Genomic DNA, 26,353 nt, shown 5'->3' on the forward strand with positions numbered 1-26,353 from the left:
GTCACTCACATTTTTCTGATTAAATTCTTCCTCCCAGCTGATTTGCCTCATAATTGTTTTCAACTTAGTGAAATTGGCCCTCTCAAAGCAACTTTTTATATTACTAATCTGGACTTCATTCTGCTTGCACATTGTAAGTGTGATCAGATCATGATCACTTGTACCTAAGCTACCATTAACTTTTAGTTCTTATATCAGTTCCTCTTTATCTTTTAGGACAATGTCTAATACAGATTTCCCCCATGCTGGCTCCAAAACTTCTTGAGTTAGGAAATTGTCATCTCTAGTGTTTAGAAATTCCAAGGATATTTTAGTACTGGCAGCATAAGACCTCCAGCACAAGTCACTCAAATTGAAGTCCCCCATGATCTCACAGTTTATCCCCCTACACATTATAAATAGGTGTGTAGGGAGATGGTCATCCTGTTCCCTAGTGTGATTTGGTGGTCTGACACCAATTAGTGCTCCATCCTATGCTTTATCTATTAAGGACATTGATCCATAAGCATTCAAGATCGTTTTCTTCTGACTTATCAAGGTCTCAGAGACAGATAATACCATTTTTGATGGAATGGCACTCCCCCACCCCTTTTGCCCATTTGATCCTTCCTAAATAGGTTAGGACCATTGATTTTAAGATTCCAGTTGGGTAAATCATCCCACCAGGTTTCAGTAATACCAGCTAGATCGAATTTATGCTAATAAATTAACAATTCCAATTCTTCTTGTTTGTTACCTAGGAGTCTAAGCATGAGACCTTGAATTATAGGCAATTCAAGAATTTCTTCTCCTGATGTCCTTTTGGTTTTTGATTAATTTTGTTTTCCACATCTCAATTTTGTGCTGAATGCTCATGTCTTCCCTCTTTTTACTCTTCCCTTTTGCTATTACTTTAATCCCCTCCTGATTGGCCTAGCCAGCCTGTCCCCAAAGAGATTGGTTCCTCTTCTACTGAGGTGGAGACCATCCAAACTATCCAGCCCCCTCTCCCTGTAGAAGATGGACCTATGTTCCACAAAACCAAAGCCCTTCACCTCTTACTTAGCCAACAATTCACTTCCAGAATCTTCTGCCTTCCATCTTCCTTTGCTTGTCGGACAGGAACGATCTCAGAGAAGATTGCCTGGACACACACAACAGCACAGAGAGGCACAACACCTCTCAGAGCTCTGCAGGGGACAGCATACTCCTCCCCTTGCACCTGAGCAGTTCTGCTGGCTGGTGCATAGAAACAAAAGGCTCTTCTCACTTCTGGCTCACTTGCTCATAGAGATAGGGATGAAGGAGCATTCTGCATGCAGCTCCTGCTCTCCCCACCATGCCCTCGGAGCAAAGATGTGGGCAAACTTAACTAGGTTGCTGAGTGAGGAAGAGAGATTTGATTCCCACCTATTCCCCTGCATGGCTGAGCGAAAGCTAGTGATAATTTAGCCCTTCCTGTTTTCAAAATGTTTTGAGGACATAAAGCCCTAAATATTATTTGTCTAGCATTATTTGCAAAAAGAGGAAACGAAGAAGGAATTCTTTGACATCCCTGCAGCAAAATGTAAAGAACTGGAGAAAATCCATTTCCCTGACATGCACTCCGCCTCTCAAATCTCCAGCACATACAATATAACTTGCTTCCTGAAGTGGCAGATTGTGAAAAGCCTACTTTGTAATGTCGTCAACCCTTTCGTTTCTTTTTAGGATGGTCTTCCTTCATAAAACATGAGCGTCTCATGTTCTTTACTGGTGTGGAGCAACACAACAGAGCTAGTGGTGATGACATAGGGAGGATGAGAAAGATGTGCTCAGTGCTATCTCCGGTTTCTTCCTCCTCTGTTCTCCCTGGCCCCCATATACAAAGATGCTCAACTGTATTAGTGCTACCATTTAAAACATGGTTTTACAAGGCTTCCTACTAAATTGCTTTAACTTGGTTACAAAGCCAGGTAAGACAGAACACGATTCTTGAACATGGATATTAAATGGTCATGCCTGATCTACCTTAGCTAGGCAAAGAGTACTGAAACTGTGTTAGAAGGAACTGCTGTTCAATCACGTTTTAAAATAGTTTTGCTAATACAGTTTAAGAGCCAGTGCACATACAGGAGAACTCTTCTTCTTCTTCAGTATCGTGAGACTGGCAGCCACCCCAAAACACATCTGTGCTCAGAATTCCTCTCTGATCATAGAGACTGGGAATCTGAGACGACGCGGAGTGGAAGGGCAAACAGCAATACTGCTGTATACTCACATCAACTCTAGTGCTGAAATTGTCTCCACCACATGCACAGAACTCCAAGTCCTGTTTGTATTTGGTTTGTTTTAACTGAAAATACCTAAAATATTTGAAGGAATAATTAGTTTTGGTTTAATACCCTTTGGCAATGGTTACACAAAGTAAGTATTGAGGACACCAGCAGCACCTGGCTATGGGTACGGATGAATTAGAAATCCAGAGACAGATATTGATGAGTGTTACACAAAAGTGAAGTTAAGGGGATGCTGTCATTTTACTGTCATAAAAGCATACCTGTGTCTCACCTTCACTCTACCATGCATCCAAACATGATGCAATAATCAAGCATAACACACAGTCTGTAAATTGGCACAGAAGTCAATTAATATACTGCTTCAATTGTGGTTCACAACCGCCACTACTTGAAAGGGATGTAAATTAATTGGTTTCCTCCTCTGCTGCTTCAGCTGATAGACAGAGGGCATCTCTTGTCTTAGCTTTCCTAACAATGGAAGCAGGTCTGGACTGATATGTCATAGCACCTTCTGCCTCCTCATTCCACTCTCTGTTACTTTACAAATGTTGAGCAAGACATAACATGCTGACAATACTGGGGATGTAGTCTGTCTGTCTCATTGCAATTCAGAAGGCCACCTCGCTTTCAATCTTCCAAAGGCATATACATTCCAGTGATCATAAATGCACTGCAAAGCACTATAGATGCAAACTGCTAATGTTTCAAGACTTGCTTGATGCATCTTTCCAGTTAATTAGCTAAAGAAAATTTTTTACTCAAAGACAGGATAATAGAACCAACTTCACCATAGAGTATCTACTTCCTTTATACACAAAACAGTTTGCTATGAATTACTCAGACACTGAACAGTGCTCCTATGGGACTAAAAAACTTAACTGTGAAAGCAACAATGGGCCAAAATCATCCCTGATGTACTTTAGTGATGTTAGAAAAGGGATGAATTTGACCCAAAGTGATCTGAGAGTCTTTTTTTCACATTGTTACCCTACTTCACATATCCTAATATGATTTCTTCACGTATGTGGTTTCAGTTTGGAATGACGTACATAGTATGTTCTGAATCTTTGGGAAATTACAAACCTACTGGCCCAGATCCTCAGCTGGTGTTAACTGGCATAGCTCCACTAAAGTCACTGACACCAACTGAGGATTTGGCCCCATTGTTTATAAGTTATTCGTCTCCATTTTTACAACTGGTATTTTTAGTAATTGAAAACAGTTTCTAAAACCGTTTTAATGAAATAGTTAAATTAAAACAGTATTTTGTTTGAAATTCAATCATTTCTCTACAGTGCTGGAAACTTAGATACTATAGTATTGTTCTAGTATAGGAGAACCAGAAAATGAAAACCGGTTATAAGTAAAAGTAAGTGTCTAGAATATTTGCATTGTCCAAGATGAGTGAAGCATGAAAAACAAACAAAGTGGTAAATTGTACTAGTAAATTGTGATTTTTTTCAGTTTTAGTAATCTAAGATATTATAATAGAGATAAGAAAATCTGTGGTTTAAAAATATGATTTTAACCTGATACTATCCCACAAACCAAATATTTCTCTTTTGGGGATAGATATTTAAAAAGTACAGCCCTGTTGTCTGTATACAGTACTATATGCTGATATGACCCAAAAAGACGAGGTAGTATGCATAAATATACATACCCGACTTGGGTACAGTCTCGATACGGCAGCACTGAAAATATGCTACAGAAGGATCTTCTGCCACTGATAAGGACTATTCTAAAAAAATAAACAAAAATCAAAGACTAACATTAAAAAAAAATCCCACATCAATAAACAAAGAAAATAACAACAACAAGCCTAAGCATTCAGGCACTTAGCAATTAAAAGCTTCTATCATTGACAATTTCCTCCCTCCTCTCTTTTTAGAAGTTGGTGTTGTGTTCCCTGGAAAAATACTGTACAACTGAATGGTTTACAGAAAAGCTAAATCACACTGCTTCATATCACCTAACCTTCAAGTACACAGCTAACAGAGCTGAATCTCCCAAGTTCTATACCGAGGTTCTATTTAATTATTTCATTTGTACAGTAAAGGAAGTTTGATGATAGGCTGTATTTGTAATAAAATATGAAATACATACACTTGGTATTGGTTGACTCAATCTACCCTAGACATGGCAAGTTATGAATCATAGTTTAGGCAATTCCAAGTAAGTTTAAAAACAATGCTTTTTGAGAGAGAAATCAGTAGAGAAGTATAAAAACCTCATAACTTTTAAAACAAAATTATTCCTGTTATAACATCAGTAATTCTTGTTTAAAAAAATAGTAAGCTACTCCTTTGCATTTTTAACATGATCCTTCACTACCAGTTCAAGATTGGTAAACAATTAATTTTAAAGGATTTAGCTTCACCAATCAGAAACAGGAGACAAAAAAAGATTTCAGACAAATATTCATAGATTATAAAGCCAGAAAGGATCTCTTCTTATATAACACTGGCCATCTAGGACTTCCCTGAATTAATTCCTGTTTGAACTAGAGCATATCTTTTAGAAAAACTTTGATTTAAAAGGCTCCATGACTGGGAATCCATCACAACCCTCGTTAAATTGCTTCAGTGGTTAATTACCCACCCTGTTAAAAAATTTACACTTTATTTCCAGTCTGAATTTGTCTAGCTTCAACTTCCAGTCATTGTTATGTCATTGTCTGCTAGATTGAAGAGTCCTCTATAATCAACTTTCTGTTCACCATGTAGATATAAACTATGATCAAGTCACCACCCTTTAACTTACTCTCTGATAAATTACATAGATTGAATTCCTTGAGTCTATCACTATAAGGCAAGTTTTCCAATCCTTTAATAATTCTTGCAGCTCTTCTCTGAACCCTCTCCAATTTATCAACATGCTTTTTGAATTATGGACACCAGAACCGGATATAGTCTTTATAGCAATTGTATCAGTGCCAAATACAGAGGGAATATAAACCCTCTATTCCTACCTGAGATTCCACTGTTTATGCATTCAAAGATTGCCTTAACCCTTTTGGCTACAGCATCACACTGGGAGCTCATTTTCAGTTGATTTATCCAGCATAACCTTCAAGTCTTTTTTTCAGAGTTACTGCTTCCCAGAATAGAGTCTCCCATCTTGAAAGTATGGCCTGCTCGCTCTGTTTCTAGATGCATGACTTCACATTTGGCCATATTGAAATGTATCATTTGCTTGCATCCAGTTTACCAAGTGATACAGATTGATTGATTGATCTGTATCAGAGACCTGTCTTCTTCATTATTTAATACTTCCCCAATTTTTGTGTCATCTGCAAATTTTACCAGTGATGATTTTATGTTTTCTTCCACATCCCTGATAAAATGTTAAATAGCATATTGGGGGCAAGAACAGATCCCTGCCAGACCATGCTAGAAACACAAACATTCAATGACAATTTTGTTTACAATTACATTTTGATACCTATCAGTTAACTAGTTATGAATCCATTTAATATGTGCTACGTTGATTTTGTATTAATCTAGTTTCTCCATCAAAACATCTTGCGGTTCCAAGTCAAATGCCTTACAGAAATCTAAATATATTACAACAACACTGTTACCTTTTTCTCCAAACTTGTAAACTCATCAAAAAGACATCAGGTTAGTTTGACAAGATTTATTTTCCATAAACCTATATTGATTGGCATTAATTAACTACCTAGGGTAATGAAGAAGCAGATGGGAGTGGATCAATGACTAGTGGAAAAACTACACAAACCACTTGTGATATATCAAGGGTAGCAGGAGAATACACAAAGGGAGGTACATCAGCCCCAGGATGATCAGGGCTTTATTCCCTGTAGCCTAATTGGAGTCATGAGGGGGCAATTAGGAGCTAGCTGAGGCCAATTAGTGATCAGCCAGGTGCTCCATAAAAGGGCTCCGCCCCCCAAACACACAGTGCACAAGTTGGAAGGAGCAGATGTGTGGAGCAGTATGGCAGACTGAAGTAGCGGTGTGTGGGAGAGCGGAGGAACCCTGAAAGGAGGTACTGAGCCCAGTAAGGGGCAGCAAGAACATAGGGCCTGAGAGGCCAGAAGGACTAAGGGGGGAAAGTAGCCCAGGGGAAGAGGCTGCAGCTCAAACAATACAGAGCCAGCAGTATACCGCTGTGGTTCATAGGGCCCCTGGGCTGGGACCTGGAGGAGCGGGTGGGCCCGGGTCCCTACCCCTCTCCCCCAGGGAAGATGGGGTGATGGGCACTTTCCTGGCCCCCAACAGGAGCAAAGCATGAGATCCACTAGAGGGGAGCCGGCTATCGGCCACACGCTAACAGTAAACAGCTGGCACTTTTAATGTCTCCTCTTTCCTCCCTAATACTGGATTATTTACTATTTCTGGACACTCAGGGCTTCTCTACACAGCACTGGCAAAGCATGCTATAAGGGTGTGATTTGTAAGATGCTTTAATGTGCTGTGCTCTACCTGCCCTGTGTGGACCTTCTGGTGTGTTCTGAAAGGTACCTAGTGTCGAGGAAAAATAAAGTCACACTGCTACATTTTAGAGTTGGATCGGGTGCAGCTTTAATTGTGACACATACACAATCACATAACCATAGCTATGGGGAATACTATAGCCATAGGGAAAACCCAGGTGGCTATAGGGAAGTCAAGCAGCATGTCTGGATGCTGGGCAAATGTACTTCACCTGGCTACCAGATACAAAAGACTTATATAGGGGTTGCTTAGGTTCATTTACATGTTGATCGTATAGTGGAATTGGATTAACAGTTTATACTTAACAGGAAAGATAATCAATGCACAGTGTGGCACACCAGATGCCCTCACAGGAACGCCCAATGAGTCACTTGAGTATACAATGTAGTTTTCAGGGACCCTGGCTCACACCCGAAGATGGGTGGTGACACAATACTTGTTCAAATGCTAATTTGCATGGAGTGAGTTTCTATGGGGCCAGTAAGACAAAGGGGGACAGGTACTGGTACTTATCAAAACAGGAGATGTCAATTTACAGACATCAAAAGGGCTAGAGTTCACAAAAGGAGTTTGCATTTAAATGGTGGTCCTGAGACATCCTGTGGGATTTTAGCATCTTTATCTCAGTCTCAGTTTGGGGCATCCTGTCAGTGATTTAACCTGAGGGCTTCCGTCACAGTTCAGGCTACCCAGTTTCAGCCAGGCCCTCTATAATTAATTTCAGGCCAGGCATTCTATAATCAATTCTATGATTAATTCTGTGATTCCACACTAGTTTGCAGTAACATAGTCCCAAACAGGACTATGATTGGCAAGCAGATTGTATCTCATCGGGTCACGTTCAGAGTTTGTAATGATGATCTGTGCACTTAAGAAGTCTAGGCTCGATAAATGCAATGCACTATACCTATGAATAAAATGCTGACCTTAAAAATCTCCTATTGGTTCCAAATGATGCCAATACCTTCTTGGCAACCTGGCCTCCACAAGCACATCAGTGTGGTGCTTTGCACTCCAACCCTGATCCCCTCTTGCAGGTATCAGCCACTGACTTCAGTGGGGCCAGGATTTCATCCCTAATTTTTACTCTTTTTGTTTTGCATTGGTCAAAGTTTGGTGGCAAGCTCAGTGCAAGGACCATTTTTAGTTCATATCAGTAAAGTACTATGTACATCTACAGGACTACAACATAAGCTACTTTAATTACAATTACAGCTAAGCACTCAGAAATTGTGCTAGTCTCAAAGTATCACCATCACACTAGCCAAACGGCTCCCAAGATTCCCCAGTATTCTGAAACACACTTATATTGCCCAGAGTTGCTTCATGCTGCTCTCGCCACCTGGGAGAATCCTAATGACTGAGAGGTTAGTCTTCCTTCTCCTGGAACATTCCAGTATAGCAAGAATATTTTCTTCTTTAAAAAAAAATGTATTTGAAGACGTGAAGAGAATATTTTTGCTGCAATAATAAGCAAATAAAAAATGTTTTCTAATAATAACCAACTACATATTAGTGGGAGGACCTCTTACAGCATAAGAGTATTATCTCATTCTTTGTGTAGATGCCAAAATACCTCTTATCCTACCTGTCATCAAGACAGCACTTTACCCTATAAGATGCCTTAATGGTATTAAAGTCAGTTATAAAACAAGATGGATGCATTTTTCACATTTGAGAAAGACCATCTAAACAAAAAAGCTGGCATGAGATTCATTTTCTGCTCACCACTGCTTATTGCCAAACCTTTTTATTACTCGGAGCAGTTCCCTCTCTCACTGAAAGACTTGTTTGCTGATGTACGCAATTTGGCACAATTTTTCAGGCTGACATCAGAAAACATCTTTGAGTTCTGAAAACCACAATATCCACCAGACATACTCTCCCTCCCAACCCCCAGCTGCTTCTGGAAATTCAGTTTTTTCCACCAACGCCCTACTCCTCCCTGAAAGAAAACATGATATTAAAAGAGAATCTAATTGGTGTCTTCAGCTGTCTACACACAGAAATAGTTATTACAAAGTGGGAGTTCACCAATAAAAACTTTACATATATGAGAGATCAAAAAGGAAGGAAATAGGTAATAGCACAGTAATTCCAGGGCAACTTGGGGGTGGGGGGGAAGCTACTCTCCCCACTCAATGTTGAACTTCAAGTGTAACCTCTGCGTCCATAAACAGAATGGGACCCAGATCCCTCAAAGCTGTCCTGGAGAGAATAGAAGGGGTGTGTTCTGTGTCCATCGTAATGGCCTCTTTTACCTGGGACCTGATAGAAGCTCCTTCACCAGAACTTCATAGGGTTGGTGCACGGTAGGGTTATGGGAGCTGGATGGGAAGGAGCAATGAACAGCAACTCCTCACCAGTGTCATCCTCTGCTTATCCTGGGCATTGCCTTACATAAATCTGACCGTGAGCTGCCTGAAGCAGCAAGAACTTTTGCTGAATCTGCTCCATGGCTCCCACTGCACAGCTGCAAGGGGGTTTTGCTGGGGCAGCCATACACAGCAGCATTGTGGAGGGCTAATCCTTCCATGGGAGTAAAAGCTCACTTCCCTGCAGGCTCCAGGGTTTGACAGTGTTGGGATGCCCCCACCTCTGCCTCTGACCCCGGTTGTGTAACCCTTTGGTCACTTCACAAGGTGACCTTACAGATATAATCATCAGATAGAAAGTATTAAAGACAGCCAAAGCTGATGAGGCGATCATTTTAAAAAGCAACAAAATACTGCTTTTCCTGGATCTCAGTCTGATGACCCAAGCGAGAAGGAGACTTTTATTTTCCCTCCATAAATGTGCATTTGGAGAAGAAGGTGTAGAGGCAACCATCTTATTCCCAGAAAAATTCTTGAGTTACTGCTGAGGAGAAAACATTCTCAGGGATGTGGAAGTTGCAACAATGTTCCTGGACAAGAAGGGAAATAACTCAGCTGACCAAAAGAAGAATTAAAATCTCTTTCTCAAGCTCTTGCCAAGGGAAATTACTGTGCTATGCTGACAAAATTCTGAGACCTTCTGTGAAGCTGAACCATGTGATACACACTTAGACTTAGTCCAGTATTCCAGCCCCTGTTCATTGTTTGACCATTGTGGCTTTTCTGCCCTGCACGCGAAAAACAATGGATGGACACACTATCTATGCTGTCTGGGGAGGTTTTCATAGAAATGTAGTGATGGAAGAGACCTTGAGAGGTCATCAAGTCCAGCTCGCTGTTCTGAGGCAGGACCAAATATACCTGGACCATCCTTGACAGGTGTTTGTCTAACCTGTTCTTAAAAGCCTTTAATGATGGGGATTCTACAAACTCCCTGGGAAGCCTATTCCAGAGTTTAACTGATAGTTAGAAAGTTTTTCCTAATTTCTAACCTAAATCTGCCTTGCTGCCAATTAAGTCCATTACTTCTTGTCCTACCTTCAGTGGACATGGAAAACAATTGATGCTCATCCTCTTTGTAACAGCCCTTATCAGATTCTCACCACAAAAGATAGACAAATCACACTACAGTACCCATGACAGAATCAGATACCTACAATCATAATGGGACCAGATAACTAAGAATATACAGCAAAAACAACGAGAGTCCTATAGCACCTTAAAGACTAACACATTTCTGTGGGCATAAGCTTTTGTGGGCTGCAACCCACTTCATCAGATGCATGAAATGGAAATCACAGATAGGAGGTAAATATATACATCCAAGGGTAAGAAACATAACAATGGGGAGGGCAAGTGCTAACAGTCAATTCAGTTAGAGTAAATGAGGCCTATTCACAACCGTTGATTAGAGGGTGAGAATGTGTGAACAGTGACAATTACTCCAAGTCCCTTTTCAAACCCAGTCTGATTGTGTCAAGTTTGCAGATGAGTTCCAGCTCTGCAGTTTCTCGCTGAAGTCTGTTTTTGAAGTTTTTTTTGTTGAAGTATGGCAACTTTCAAGTCAGCTACAGAGTGTCCTGGGAGATTGAAGTGCTCTCCTGCTGGCTTATGGATGTTACCATTTTTTATGTCTGATTTGTGTCCATTTATTCTTTTGCATAGTGACAGTCTGGTTTGGCCAATGTACATGGCAGAGGGGCACTGCTGGCACATGATGGCATATATTACATTAGATGTGCAGGTGAATGAGCTCCTGATGGTGCACATATATATATACACACACACAGAGGAGGCAGTCATCCATCGTCTTTAATCAAAAGTTCAATATTTCCACTATAAAACTGGAGTCACATACCAATAATATGATTCATTCAATACTTTATTTAATTAAATTAATTTATTTACCTTGTGTTTTCAGTTACTCACTCAAGCATAAAATTAAAGCCAACATCAGCACTTTCAAAGTTGGATTCTTCAAACTAGGCAACTAAATCCATCTGTAGTTCACCTGAATAAGTTATGTGAGAGGAAGGATGGTCCAGGGTTAGAGCAATAGCCTATGATTTAAGAGACCTGGGTTCAATTCCCCCTCCCCCCCGATTTCTTTTGTGACTCGGTGGAAGTCAGGTGCCCAACTTTTAGCTGCCTGCCACCCAGTGGAATCCTCAGCTCTGAGTTAGGTACCCAAGCTCTCTATACAAAGCATGGGGAGAGGTAGGTGCCTAAGAAAAGGAATCACAAAAGGCAGCAAGCAACGGGGAGCTACCTAACCTAGCCAGTTGTTGCTGTTGTCCTTCATGATCACTGCTGACTGTATTATGTTTTGTGAGTATGATTGTGGCAACAAAGGCTGATGCGTGAGTGGCAGTCCTTTCTGCATTAAGTGCATATGTAGCTCAATATTGAGGAAGGGATTAAAGATTGCCAATGAATCTGCTGCTGTGCCTCCAGCTCCATGCGGCAAATTAATCTTGAACTGAGTAACCACGTCACTGGCTGCTGCTCACCAACATGATTGATCTGTTGCTTACAACTCTCAGCTATAGATGTCAATGTTGAACTACTTCAAATTATGATTCAGCGTCTGCTTGAAGGGTTTCTTCTGGCCACCCTCTGTGAGGTTACCCACTTTCAGTTCTCCATCCAGCAGCTGCTTAGGCATTCTGGCATCATCCATCCTCAACACATGATCAGCCTAGTGTAACTGTGATGCAGTGAGCATGGTTTCGACCGCTGTGGAGTGGCTGTGTTCCAGAACCTCATTACTGGTAACTTGATCCTGCCATTTGATGCAGAGCAGACACGCACCTGTCATATGTGGAAGTTATCTAGAAGCTTGATTTGATACCGATAGAAGGTCCAGGTCTTGCACCCATATAACACATTGGACAGCACAACTGCTTTATAAAAGTTAGCATGATTTGAAGCTTAATATTGTGTTGCTGCCAGATGCTGCTTGGCGGAGCCCGTTCATCATTTGGCATACTGTTGATGCAGCTTGTCAGCTGCTTGTCTGTAGTAGCATCATTTGACAATGTGCTGCCAAGATAGCAGAAGTCTGTAACAGGATTCAACTGTGTGTTTCATGCAGGGTTTCCCTGGCATTGGTTGATACATGACTTATCTTTTTCAGCTCGATTGTCAGCCCGTACCTTTTTTTTCAGACTCTGCAAATCTCTCCGTAATCAATTGTATCTCTTCTTAAGTGTGCCTCCACAGCACAGCCATCAGCATACAGCAGCTCATGAACAATTTCTCAAAGATCTCATGGTGGATCTCAATCTGTTCAGGTTGAATAATTTTCCAGAGGACCAGAAACATATCCTGATACTGGCATTCAGGGCTCTTGCAGAGTCATCAAGCATAGAAGAGATTGAATAGGATTGGACCACTTATGCATCCCTGCTTAATACCACTGGTTTAGAAAATTACCATTACCATTGGTTTGGAAATGGTTCAGGCAGACGCCAGTTACACAGACTCATCCGAGCATTCTGTCATAAATAGCCTCAGAATGTTGGAGAATTTTTGTGGACAACCAAACTTGTTATGATAACAGACAATAAAAAGAGTATCCGGGCCAGAACGTTTCCAGCGATGGAGAATAAAGAGATACCATGATAGTTGCCACGGTCAGACATTTTTAGCTTTCCTCTTGTATATGGTGACAATGGTGGTATCTTTGAAGGCTTACGGTACATCTTCAGTACTCCATGTTCTGAGAAAGAGTCCATGCTGTCACCTCAGCAAGGTCTTGCCTCCATACTTGCATAGTTCTGCAGGAATGCCATCAGCTCTGGGGGCCCTGCAGTTCTTCACTTATTATAGTGTGGACTTCGTTGAGGGATGGGGCTGCATCCATTTTGTCATTGTATGTTGGCTAATCCACTGCTCTTATTAGTTCTTCATCTACAATGTTGGATGGTGTGTTAAGATCACTGAAATGCTGTTGCCACCTCTGAAGGATTTCTCCTTTTAAAGTGGTCCGTGTTAGGCCATCCACACTCTTTAAAGGCAATGTAGTGGGGTGTGTTGGACCATATATGTCTTTCAAAGGAGCATAGAAGTCTTTGGTTTCATGTCGGTCAGCATAACCCTGGATTTCATCTGCCATGATACTTCACCATTCATCCTGCATGTCTCTTAACTTAGATTGAATGTCATGATGCAGATTATTGTGTGTTCTTACTGTGCCTACAGGAATATGGGATACAAGAATCTGATGGGGCAGCTCATGTTTATTTAGTGAGAAGCTGTTAGATTTTCAGGTCATTGTAACCCTAATAGCATCTCAATTCAAGAGGGCAAGGGTATAAGGGATCAGGGTGTAGGCAGTCTTGTCTACCAGTTGCAGCTGGGCTGCGGTCTGCCCACCAGGGACCGCAGTCACCGAGCTGGAGTTAGAGGAATCGCAAGGCCAGGGACTGTAAACAAGAGCCAGGCCAGGGTCAGAGACCAAAGACCAGAGGCAGTACCAGCTTAGGATCATGAGGGAGGAATTAGGGTTGATGTCAGGTTGGAGTTAGAGATCAGGAGACACTGCAAAGCCCAGCATAGTAACAGGCCAAGGTCTGTGTGGGTTGTCCAGACAACTTCCTGAGGCAATCCCTGGGCTTACGTAGGGGCATTTGGCCAATGAAAAGGCCACAGGACACAGTCATTCTGGGTCTTGTGGGTGGTACTTCCTGCAGCACCTGTTCTCCACAGTGCTCCCCAGCTGTGCATCTACAGAGCCGTTCAGTGGTACTGTGGGAATATTGGCCACCCCAGGCTCTGCAGATCCAGGTTCTAGACCCCATGTCCTTACAACAGGACTCATTGGTATGTCACAGTGAGTTTCAGCTAGTCCGACCAGTTGAATGTACCCCACTCACTAATATCGTAACCTGTATCTGAAAGATATCATGTAAGGTATCAATAGAAAACAAATACTATACTGATCATTAATATTACTGCATCGTGTATGTATAGAGGACAAATTCAAAATTGCAAACATAGTGGAAATTATGTTATCAAAGTGCGCCTGCCAGACAGGTCTAAAGTTACTCCACCATAGACAAAGGTATATGGTTCTGCCACCTGGAAGGCATCTCTAAAGTACATTGATTCAATAGGAATGCAAATTACATAGAAAGTAAACAGGACCATCAACACAGCAGGGAAAGGAGACTGCAGGAAACAGATCAATTTGCATTTTAGCAAACACCAGTGGGGGAAGAGACCAGCATGAAACTGATCACCAGGAGACTCCCTGAAACCTTCCTCAAAGCTTGAATGAGCTTTAATTGGGGGGCATCTTCAGAAGAATCAATTTCAAAGGTTCACTGTTCTAGAAAGAGAGGGGGCAGAGAACCCCAAGAAATCCTTCACCTAAGATGACAAAGAAACTGACCTTGACCTCACAGCTTGAACCTTGAACAAAGCTTGTTTTGTTAAATTTTAGCCTCTGGGAAACATTTTTCATTTGCTTGTAACTATCTTTTAATACTTGAACACACCTAAAATCCTATCTCCTTTTGTTAATAAACTTGCTTTTCTCTAAACCACCTGTGCTGTATTTGATTTAAAGTAAATGTTAACTCCAGTTAATGTGGCAAGCTGCAGGTAGTGATCTTTAAAAGGAACAAATCCTTAATACCTAAATGAATGACAGAAGAGGGCTGGACATTGCAGAGAACATGGTATTGGGAAAATTCAGGACTGGGGGGTGTTGGGTTCATCTTGCCACTTGAGATATGGGAGACATGGGTTCAAGTTCCTGCCCCAAATCAGGCAGAGAGGAGATTTGAAAACTGGTTTCCCATATAAGTGCCCTAACCACTGGGTTATTGGGTATCCTGATACATCCACCCACACACCATTGGTCTTCCTTTTAGCCATCTTTTTGTTGGTTAGGTGTGCTCTGACGATGAATACATTAAAGATTGTGAGGTGCTCAGATACTACAGTGATGGGAAGCATATGAGTACAATAGACCAATTGATCTGGTTTGGGACCCACAGGAAAGATAGGCCCTATGTGGGAGCTCCGGTGTTAAGCAGCTGGGATGCACCAGGACTAAAGCAGCTGTGCCCATACCCACAAGTGGAAACTTAGGCACCATGGGACTTTACAGGTGGAAACTTTTTCGGCATGCAGAGAATGTAGGTACTTACCAGGTTAGGGGGCAGCTGAATGAGGGTTTTGAGGATCTGAGAGGTGCCTAAACGTTTGACTCAAATACCGACAATTAGGCACCTAAGTCCCTTGATGAATCTAGCCCTTAGCCTCTCTGTACCTCAGTTCCCCATCTATAAAACAGGAATAACATTTCCCCATCTCACAGGGTGTTGTGATGATGAATACGTTAACTATTGTGAGGTGCTCAGATACTACAGTGATGGGAAAGCATATGAGTACAATAGACCAATTGACCTGATTTTCAAAGGTGCTTTGCATTCAAAATTCTCATTAACTTCAATGAGATTTGAAGGTGCTTAACACCTTTGGAAAAATCAGGTCATTTCCTTAGATGCCTAATGGGTGATTTAGGTGCCCAAGGAGGAAACCATGTTTGAAAGTGTTGACTCAACATTTTATTTTTAATAGATCTCTGATTGTTTGTCTGTATGATGTACAGCATTTCAAAAATCATGTATCTTGTTTACTGTATGTGCGTTCTAGATAAAAGGATCTTTAATATGATTATGGAAATATTCTGCAAGGCCGCATCTGCCAATAAAGATAAGAAGCTATTTGAAAAAAAAAAAAACCACTCACTGTTTTCTTAACAAGAAAAATATTCAGTTTTCTTATCAGACATGTAATTAAAAACTAAGATAAAATACTACATAAATACTGTACATACCCTTTAGCAACTGTTGGAAAAAATACAGGCTGATGAAGATTACTGCATGTGGACCAAATTTTAAAGAGGGCCTCCATTCTTTCATAGACAAGTTTTTATGCTTAATTTTTTGTGTGCACATAACATGTATACAAAATACATATACATGCACACCAGAGATATGAAGCAACTTTCTTCTAATTTGCATGTGTAAATACATCTTGCTGAAGTGCACTACTTTATGCACAAAATGACAGGTGAAAGTTTGGAGGTTGCTTTTGAAAGTTTGACATTACATGCTTTAACAATGAGTCTGCAAAAACAACTTTTTGTACAATATAGTCTCTGCACCAAAAACTAAGTTTAAGAGGAACTATAATTCCATTTAGCCAAATTCTGATATCTTTCCACATGTTGAGCAGCACCTTACACCACAAGTAGTCTTATTTATTTCAGTGGGACTAGTTGCAGAGAAATGTGTTACTCAGTGTGAGTAAAGCTATTGGAATCTGGCTGACCATAATCACACTGATCAGTGTTAAATTAGAACTCACATTTGTCTAGTCCTCTATTTGGCTAAGTTACATGCTATGGGTCTAACCCTTTCCATGGATATATGCATGGCACCCATTTACTGCCATAGGAGCTGTGCATATAAATGCAGGGCAGACTTAATGGTAAGGTTTAGTCTATTAGTTCCCCTCCCACATACACATACTCTGGATTTTTAGGTTTTCAAGGAAGAATCTGAGTGAAGCCATGAGAAACACATACAGAAGCATATCTGTATGGCAAAACACATGGAAATTGTATTTTTATCAATGGATAGGTTTTTATCAGGGAGTGATTAATCTCCCATGTGGATTGGATGGAAGGCACTGGAATAAAGTTCCATGTTTTGCTAATGTGAAAGCCAGGATCAGCTCTGTACATTTACTGTATCTTCTTGTATATCATCCCTACAGGAGTGCAAAGGCACATCCCACACTATATATCCAGTGCTTCCTTGGGTGTCGGGTGAGAACCTGGCTAGTCACAGGGGTACATGGCCTTAGTTCTTTCTCTCCCCATACTCATCCTGGCACCTGGAGTGGTGTGCGTGTGTGAGGCGCCTTTACAAAGCAGCAGTGAGAGTTACTGCTGAACATACCCTCCCCCCCATGTTCCTTTGAACCAAGTTGTGGGTATCTGTCACGCAAAAGGGAGATTCCCTCAGGTTGCCTTTACTCAACCATTCCAGCTGCTCCTACCCCACTGCACACCTCAGGCACAGGAAGCCCAATCTTGCCCTGAACCTGTCAAGAGTAGATACAGAACTTGTCATATTTATTGTTTAGTTTAACAGAGGCAATAACACTATAATATTTCACCCTCTTAATTGTTTGTTCTCTTCTTAGATCTCTCCTTTGATCTTTGCTCACATTCCATTGATCACTTCCCCTGGTTCTCCTCCCCAGAATTCCAAGTCCACCATTTTTCCTCTACTGGAAAGTGAAACAACCCCCTTATCCCTGCAAAAAGATCTCCATTTCCTAGACTACCAATGCTCCTGATCTCTCTCTCTGGGATTCCTACTTCTTCAGCAACCTGAGGCCAGAACCTTAGCCCCATTTCCACAGAGCTGCTCTAACAGGCCAGCTGGGTTTATGCCCTCCCACTCCTGTCCCCTGGCTCCTCTAATTTGTGTTGGGGTCCACTTTAAATGTATCAAACAGAGCTTAGATGTACCCAAAGATCAGGCTCTGGTCTCAAAACTGGTTTTAAGAAACAGTTTAAACCAAATTCTGCTCAGGCCAAGATGATGGTAAAATCTGGTTAACTTAAACAATTGTAAACAATTATTTTTAAAAGTACTTTCCTATTACACAGACCTTTTTGTAAAATAGTTGGGGTCTTAAAAATCCACTGACTAGCAATTCAATCTCATTGAATGGTAATGGTGATAAAGATACTCTAACCTTCCTTGCCACCCCGCCCCAGGCCTCTGAACAGAACACTTTGCTTGTGCAGTACCTGCCACTTCTGGTATCGTGTTGCCGCATGTTCTTGATAAAATGAATCTTCTTAAAATTCTTTGGTCTGGGTGAACCTGACAGAGTCCGACACCTGAAAAATAAATCAGTAAAAAAAATGTAGTCAGCTCCCTGCTGGACAGCTGAGAAGTCTCAACACAAAGACAGGAAGGAAAGACCAGACAAAAGATTTGAGTCACTCTGTTTTAGGAGTCAGCAGGAAAGATGAAGACAGTAAGTCTGGAAATGAGGCAGCTTAAAATTAAAAAACACAAAACACAAACACAAAAAACCCACAAAATCCTGCAGCCTACAACTTCTTGGACTTTGCTGAGGTATGTTTGACAGCTTTCTGAAATGATCAGTAATTAGAACGCTTGAGCTGGATTCTTTGAATTACTCAAGAGGCAAAACATACATTTTCATTTTTGTATCCTCCTCAACCATTTTAAAAAGTTCCTGTTAGAGTTAAAATTAAAAAAGAGGGTGCAGCAATCTGCCATCTACCAATTACTGGAGTGATTCTCATGTACCTTTTGCTAAAGAGGTCAGTTATTTCTGTGATAAAGTTATACACCACTTGGAAAAATAGATAAAGTAATTGTTTAGGAAAAAAATCTCAGAAGATATCAGTTCTAAAAACAATTCCTTGTCTTAATGTACTTTTTAAAATGGTAATTTTAAAGATAAAATGCAACAGGAGAAAAAAATTAAAATAAACAACGACACTCCTTTATGAACTGAAACAGCAGTACATTTTGGAGATTTTTGTTTTAATTACCAATTGATTTTATTGTAGAATCTCACTCCCCTGAGCGTATACATGAAGGCTCAAATCGTAAATTCAGTGCACACCCAGAGCAGCCAGGCTTACATATTGGGATGTTCCTCAGTAGTTATGGAGAAAGGACTCCTTTTCAGATGACAAAGCAGCAACAGCGCCATTCTGCGACTGCATGCTGGAGTTGCCTCCATGGTGCTTGTACCACCACACAAGGGGAAAAATGGCCATTGTCGCCATGCAGTAGTGACAGATCCTCCAGCCCTGTCTGCAGCTGACCACATCCTCAAATCCCAGCATTATGGAAGTGGGTAGAGAGGTCTGCTTCTCAGCAAGGAGGGAAGAGTAAATTCCTGTTTGAGATCTAGAAATCCTCCCTCCCACCCTTTTGCAGTGGAATATTTGCTGGTTCCACTCCAGGAAGAGAGCTCCATGCCTGTTGAGACAGGAGGGTGGGATTTGTCCTATGGATTCTAATTTCTCTCTTCTGCTAGATGGCCGGCACATATAGTACCTTGGAAAGCCAGCTAAGGTGCAGGCATGCCCAAGCGTGCGAGCGGATTTTCCAGGATATGTGGGCAATGCTTGCCCCACACACAGAAGAGGCTAAGTTTGTACTTTCAACAAAGGTTTCACATGACCTTGAGTATGTGGAATTAGCAGCCAAACCTACTGACACTGAATTTCTCATAGATCGTTCCTTTGGAGGCCATGGTGGGGGGAGTTAGCTCCCCACCTGCAGAACAGGCCATAAGGCCCAGACACACTCTACACATCTTTGTGGAAGCCCTGTGCCCCTGGTATTGCCTGCTCCTTGGCAGCACAGTTCCAGAGATCTTTACCCCATGCCAGCACCTCCCTAATTCCCCACCAAAAGGGAAACTCCCCACAGGCAGGGATTCCATTGCCAAGGTAATAAGCCCTAGGTGATTTTTTGAATTAGCAAGTAAATAAACAATCAAATATCACTTCACCAAAGTGATTTCTTTTGCCAATTATATGCCTGTCAATCATTCACAAGGCCAATTCATAAGGTGGTAGGAAGTGTTCCTTGTAAAAAAAAATAAAAAATGAAGTACTGGTAACAGGCAGCTTGCAACAGCCTCTAATATTAAATCTTTGTTGTGAGATGCAGACAGACAGCTCTTTTTTGTGCAGATTAGCAAAACATGGATTAACAAGGTAATGTGGTAAATGCCAGTACATGCCATCTGAATCACTGAGTGCTAGGCTAAGGAGAACTTTACAATTAAGCTTTTGCCTCACTGAATAGCTGAACTAGAAGCTTAACTCACAGCTTGGATCTCTTTGTACACTTTTAATTTTTAAACCTAGCGCTGCAGATTGCACCACTCTGGCCAACTGCCCAGGGACTAGTAGTACAATAACATGGCAGTCTCCAAAAAGAAGCCGTCTCCTCTTGGCTCCAGGATTAACACTTTGATGAGAGTGAGGATACAAAAGGGGCGGGAGCAGATTCTTGAAGGGGAAAAGCTAGTGTGCTGGATAATGAAAGAACACAACTGAGCATTTTCACCTAAAAACAAGTAGTATCATAAGCACCAACCTCAAAACAACAACAAAACCCCAAACACACATGCAGAAATAAAATAATTAAAAAGAGAGTGACAAAAAGCTTACACTCAATTTTGTAAAAATAAAGTGTCTATTAAATAATTATGATTTCATTATTTTTAAGGCTCTAATGATTCCTTGCACTGAACAATTTACACTGTCATTTCTTACTGTCTAAAACCAGAAAATTTTTTAGTCTGATTCTTAGTCTGATCACCACTTTGTGCCACAAAACACTATGGACTGGATTCTGATACTCTTCATCCTGGGTAATGGTGTTTTACTCCCTCAGCACGGTACTACTCAATATGCGTAAGGGCAGCATAATCTGTCCCTATTATACATAACAGGCAAACGGACATACAGACAGTGTATAAAATCACCTCCGCAGTGGAGCATTTTCCTCAATGTCCTCCAAAGTCTCCAGAGAAGACCGCTGTGAGATCAACCGACGCCTGTGGAGAAAAGAAATAGCCATAACTGATTAAAACCAGGTTTAAAAAAAACAAAACATAACTCTTGTTTCATAATGGCAACATGCTGCACAGTTGAACTGAATTGAGCCGCATGTTTTTATATTAGACAGTTTCATTCTGTTTAATCCTACTTATCTTGGAGATCCACATTCATTCATACCATAAGTAAGCCTTTTCATAAAAGCTTTTCTACCAAAACAAAAACTGAATCTTTGTTTCCAATAACTGATTTCATGCTACAGTGCTCTCCCCAGTTTATTCACAAATTTGCTTTTTGCTTTCCAGTTTCCATTCTTCACTCAGTTTAAATGCCTACATAAGGATAGCAGTTCATTAGTTTTGTTGCAGATAGTGTGGACTTATATCCACATCACTGTGAACCAAAACTGACTTGCTATCATTCACATTGGTATAAGGAATGCACTTCATTGTGCTTCCATCTCTCCATACTCTGCTCTACTCCAAACCCTATTTTCCTCCAGTTTTCACACATGTATGGGCAATTCTTGACCCTCGGTGTCTCATTGCTGTTGGGTGTGGACCTAATAGCTTAAAGCTTTTAAAGCTGGCAGTAGTGGGTGCTCAGAGCAGTTTTTAAAATGAGCTCTGATTAACCTATCCTCTTCTGATATTAATTTTATGGTGTTCTATACATATGGTTCTCTCTCTTGAGCCAGACACTCCTCTGATTAAATGAAGTTGTCAAGATCACGTTAATTCCTTTACTCTCAGGTTTTTTTTTTAAACTGTATTTTTATTAGGAGAAGCTTGAAATAAAGACAAATATCATGACCTAACGATTAATAGGACAGGGTTTACTCTACAGCACAGGTGTGGAGTGTTGTTTTTATCAAAAGGAAAAGAAGAGCAGGACACGGTGTGCAGGAGAACCCCAATCCTGGATTAATGAGTGTGCTGCTGCACAGCCATCAAGTTACTAGGGCCAAAGTGGGCAGCTCTCTTCCTTATGGTGCAGTAGGCATTGGGACAGTCTGACCAATTGAGGTGCTGTGGAGAAGATGCAGGAGTAGTGCAGGGACTGATATCATGACAATGGGGGGATGGGAGGTTGTTTTGAATGGGGGACAGAAATGGTGGGGGTGGAGCCTGAGCTAAAAGCACCCACTGCACATCTCTGCCCCCTTCCTTTCCTCCCTACATTTCTCTGACCTCCCCCTTTCTTCTAGCACAGGAAAGGAGGAGAATTCTGGGTCCTTTCCTTGAACAGGGAGCTCCTCTCTTCACCTTGTGGAGCTGCCATGGGGAGGAACTGTTGGAAGGATGGGAGCAGTACTGGAGGAGGGCCCAGATGGCACCACTTCTCTTTTCTCCTAAGTCACTGGAAGGGAAGATACCCAACATATCCCCCTCTTCACCTCTCCCATGGTGGTTCTGCTCTCTCAGCACTTCTGAGCTCCCAAAGAGCAAAGATCCCTTTGATGACAATCCCTTATTCATCAAGGGATCACTGAAAACCTAGTTTTTGGAAACCTCATTCTTCGTGAAAGCTCTAGTCCTCCAACTGGATTTTCAAAAAAACCCATAGTGTTTGGGATGATCCCTTACGTTAACAATGGTCCTCTCCTAAGATACCCTGGCTCCTCAGTAGCTGTGCCAGAGCACAGATCTAATGGGTAAAAGTTGGCAAAGTGGCAGAGCCCCCCCACCATGCATCCTCCTAATCGCCACACCCTCTACCCTACTCCAAGACCCTCAACATTCCCCCCTCACTGCTCTGACCCCACCCCCAATATTCCCTAGTTTTGCACCCCAAAAAAATCTGAAAATATCATGAGTAGCTCAGGTTAGCAGAGACTGTGTATCAGGCAACCCCTTGACCAAATGATGCAGCGAGGTGCTTTCCTTTGAGTGCACTTCATCTCATTGCTCAGGAAATCACTTTCATGGCTCATGAAGAACATGAGTCATGATTACATTACTCTAACAGTTTACTAGAATCTTTCATCTATGCTCTGTTTAATTAATGCTGACTTCCCTGACAATGCTTTAAATTAAAATCAGAGTCTGTGTGGGGCTTTTAGAGCACTTCAAAATATCGCTTTGAAACTGGAAATTTTGGACTTCCAAAAGGAGACCCAGCAGAATGCAGGCAAAGAGCAAAGAACACGCACAATACACATCTGTGAAAATGCCAAGTTCAGGTTGAATGGCTACAGCACATCACATTGATGCAGCCAATTACTGTGCCAGCAGACTGCCAGCAAATCATCTGGCTTGCAACAGATCACTAGTCTTGCTGCACATTCTCATTTTACTCTCTTAGATTCATTGGTTGTGGGTTCATGGAGGAGTAGTCAACTCTACCCTCAGTAACTTTTTAAATATTGCTTCCCCAAAGGGGCAGGGGGTACTGTGCAAGAGCTAAGACAAATGTCAAATGAGTGAGGATCAGAACAACAGCCCGAGCCCTATATGTGGACCAAAAAATAAAATAAAAATTCTAAGAACCAGGTGACTTGTCAATACATGATTTCTAGGTGGTCTATATTTTAGGAATACCTAGCTCAAATGACCCCAAATGTGGACCACCAATCTTACCCTGCAGCCCCTGAGGGACAACAAGTTTCAAGACAATATGAGTCAGTATGTGATACTATGTGGATTTATGAATACTGAGCATATTTGTCTTTTAAACCATAGTCCCCTTAGGCTTTGTCTTGAGTCGGAGTTAAAGGTGTGATATTAGATCATTCTACTTCGCCTAATTAAACTATCACCTTCTAAAATGCTAGTAAAGACAAAGAAAGATGCACTCTAGCAAGTGCTAATCTGTTTGAGTTAAAGCCTCATCTACACCTTAAATTTAGGCCACATCTACACTATAAATGAGTATAGTGGCATAGCTATGGCACTGTAGTTATGCTGACATAACCCTTTAGGACTTGTCTACACTTGAAAAATAAGTCGACCTAATGTAGGTCAACTTACAGCCACAGCAGTAATTACTGCAGTGGCTGACATCCGCACTACCATCCTTGGGTCAGTGGAGTACGTCCTCACCAGGACCGCTTCCACTAACCTAAGAGGGGCAGTGTGGGAAGCTGAGAGACCAGGCTCTCGGCTCCCTGCCAGGATCCCCATGGGCTCCTGTATTTCCAGCAGGCTCCTTCCCCCCCATTCCCCATCCCCCACCAGGAGCCTGCCCCAGGCTTCTCCCCTCCCTGTTCCTTACTGGGAGCTGGGGAAGCCACCAGGGGCTTCTCCCTTCCCATGGGGAAGCAGCCTGGGCCTTCTTGCCCCTGGGGAGTGGGGTCCGGCAGCCCCGACTTCTTGCTCCCCCACTGCCTGCTCCCCGCCAGGAGCCAGGCAGCCTTGTCAATTTCTTGGCTCTGCCTGTTTCCTGCTGGGGAGCGAGTGGAAAAGTGGTCCAATGCTTCTCCCCTCCCCGCTGGGAGCCGGGGTTCAGCTGCCCACCACTTTTCCCATCCTGGCTCAGAGCCAGGAGACAGAGTCCAGCTGCCTGCGGCTTCTCCTGTCTGGGCTCCCAGCCGGAAGCTGGGGTCCAGCCGCCTGGGGCTTTTTGCCCTGCTCCCTGCTGGTTTTCTTGTCAGTTTCAGGGCTCTGCTGGAGGTCTGAAATTGACAAGAATGACAGATAACTATGGATGTAGGGGAAGGCAGAGTCTACACTGTGTTGCCCCATCTATGCCGACATAAGCCCTACACCTCTCGTTGAGGTGGTTTTATGATGTTGGCATATCAGAGGAGTTACATCAGTGGGAGGAGCATTTGAATGTGTGCACTTCCACTGTTTTGTCAACAAAAGCTGACTTTAGTCGACAAAACTCTCTAGTGTACACCAGCCCTTAGTGTAAACACAGCCTACAGAGACAGAAGGGTTTTTTCCATCGCTGTAGGAACACAACCTCTCCAAGCAACAGTAACTAGGTCGACAGAAGCATTCTTTTGTCAACTTAGCTGTGTCTACACTCAGATTTATGATTTTTCACACCCCTCAGTGCTATAGCTATGTTGACCAAAATTATAAGTGTAGACAAAGCCTTAAACTCAACCAGTTTAGCACCTGCTAAAGTACAGTTTGCCAAGCATTTTTAGAAGTTACCTGGCTCAGTCTGACATAAGAGTTTAACACCATACCTTTAAACCCTACTCAAGACAAAAGTCATAGTTATGTCCATTTTCTTTCCACCTCTAGTCCTTTTTCACTTTGCGTTCTTGAGAATAAAAAGTTTGCAACTGAATTTTGTCCAGTGTGGAGGACTATTCCTAGTGCTTTATCCTACTTGTGCAAACACGTAGCCTCTGTTCATACTTGCCCTGGAATGCAGCTCCCTACTGTACGCAGTGCAGAATCAAGGCTTTATTGTGTCATTTGCAGAGTACTTTGAGAGATTAAAAGAAGTGAGCCCAACTATGAGCTACAGCAGCAACTTTCTTTATATTTACTGTGGAATATTATGCATAACAAATGCCCAAGCAAAACATTCCAAGGATTATGGGTTCCCTAGCAGAATACTCCAGAATCTGAGCTTTTGCAGAAGAAACAGTCAGTCTGGATGTGAAGGTAGCCTTGAGAAGATGTAATGCTTTGAGTCTGCAACCAGACAGATTGAAGCAATAGCAATGAGTGTGAATTTTCTCCAGTTCATCTTGGGGGAGGAGGGTACTTTTGAAGCGTAATTATGATCACTTAAATGCCAACATGATAAGCCTTTTCACAGCTGAATGTCATACTAGAAACACCAACTAATGCACGTATCTACTGTGAATGAACCCGCATCCTGTGTTGCACAAACATCAAAAAACAACTTTTTATTTTTATTTATTTATTTTAAGGAATAAAGCTTTTAAAATGGTAAGCCATAGAAATAATGCTGCAAGTGGGGCAAATAAAGTCAAGTTCAGTTGGAAAAGCCTTTTTTATCACCTATAGTTATATTTTTTTAATGTTGATTTCTAATATTAGCACTTTCTTCCTTTAGCTGGGCATTCAAACTTAAAGTTTACTTGTACAAATTTAGTTATTTGAGTGAAAGTTTGTGTATAGACCAGCCTTTCGTTAACATAGTTTAAAATTAGTATAGGTTCACCTCTGCTGGCTAACTCAGGTTAAAATATGACTTGCCCTTATACTAGTGTTTTAAAACACACTAGTTAAAATGTTAAAGGTTTCCTGACTAGGAAAATTGGTCAAGTTTAATTCTGGTTTAGCTAACATATGTTAACTAAGCTTGACCTAAGCTCAACCATTTTCTCTAGTGTAGATGCAAGGTAACACCTTTGCTCGATTTAGCTGGCCAAATTTCTCCCCATACTAATATGCTATGTAGATGGAGTCTAAGTAAATATTGCTATTCGTAGCTCAGTGGACAGTATTCACTTGCCTGCAATTAAGGGTTTCATATCCATTTTTGAGGGAAGATAACTTCATAGTTCTGAAATCTATACCTTGTTATAATGTTACTGCCCATAATCCCATTTAAGCAGAAAGTGTTGATATTCAGCCTGTTGATTTTTGTCACAGGGCAGCCATTTCCCTTAAACATTTCTCTGAAACAATCTTCTCTGCTATCTATTCCTGCTCAACTCATTACATCAGCCTACAA

At 41.6% G+C, this 26,353-nt stretch overlaps 1 protein-coding gene across 1 annotated transcript in view; it reads right to left on the minus strand.

The window, feature by feature from the left end:
- Positions 1-26,353, minus strand: part of CABLES1 (Cdk5 and Abl enzyme substrate 1) — a 95,201-nt gene that overhangs the window by 28,754 nt on the left and 40,094 nt on the right. The window contains exons 2-4 of the mRNA XM_067546693.1: positions 20,674-20,745; positions 17,936-18,028; positions 3,922-3,999 (exon numbers count right to left, since the gene is read on the minus strand). Of these exons, the coding sequence (XP_067402794.1) occupies positions 3,922-3,999; positions 17,936-18,028; positions 20,674-20,745 (243 nt within the window). The remainder of the gene's footprint in view (positions 1-3,921; positions 4,000-17,935; positions 18,029-20,673; positions 20,746-26,353) is intronic.

Source organism: Emydura macquarii, unplaced genomic scaffold (assembly GCF_026122565.2).
Source record: "Emydura macquarii macquarii isolate MOO-44397 ecotype Brisbane River unplaced genomic scaffold, CSIRO-AGI_Emac_v2 contig_212, whole genome shotgun sequence".
NCBI classification, from domain to species: Eukaryota; Metazoa; Chordata; order Testudines; family Chelidae; genus Emydura; species Emydura macquarii.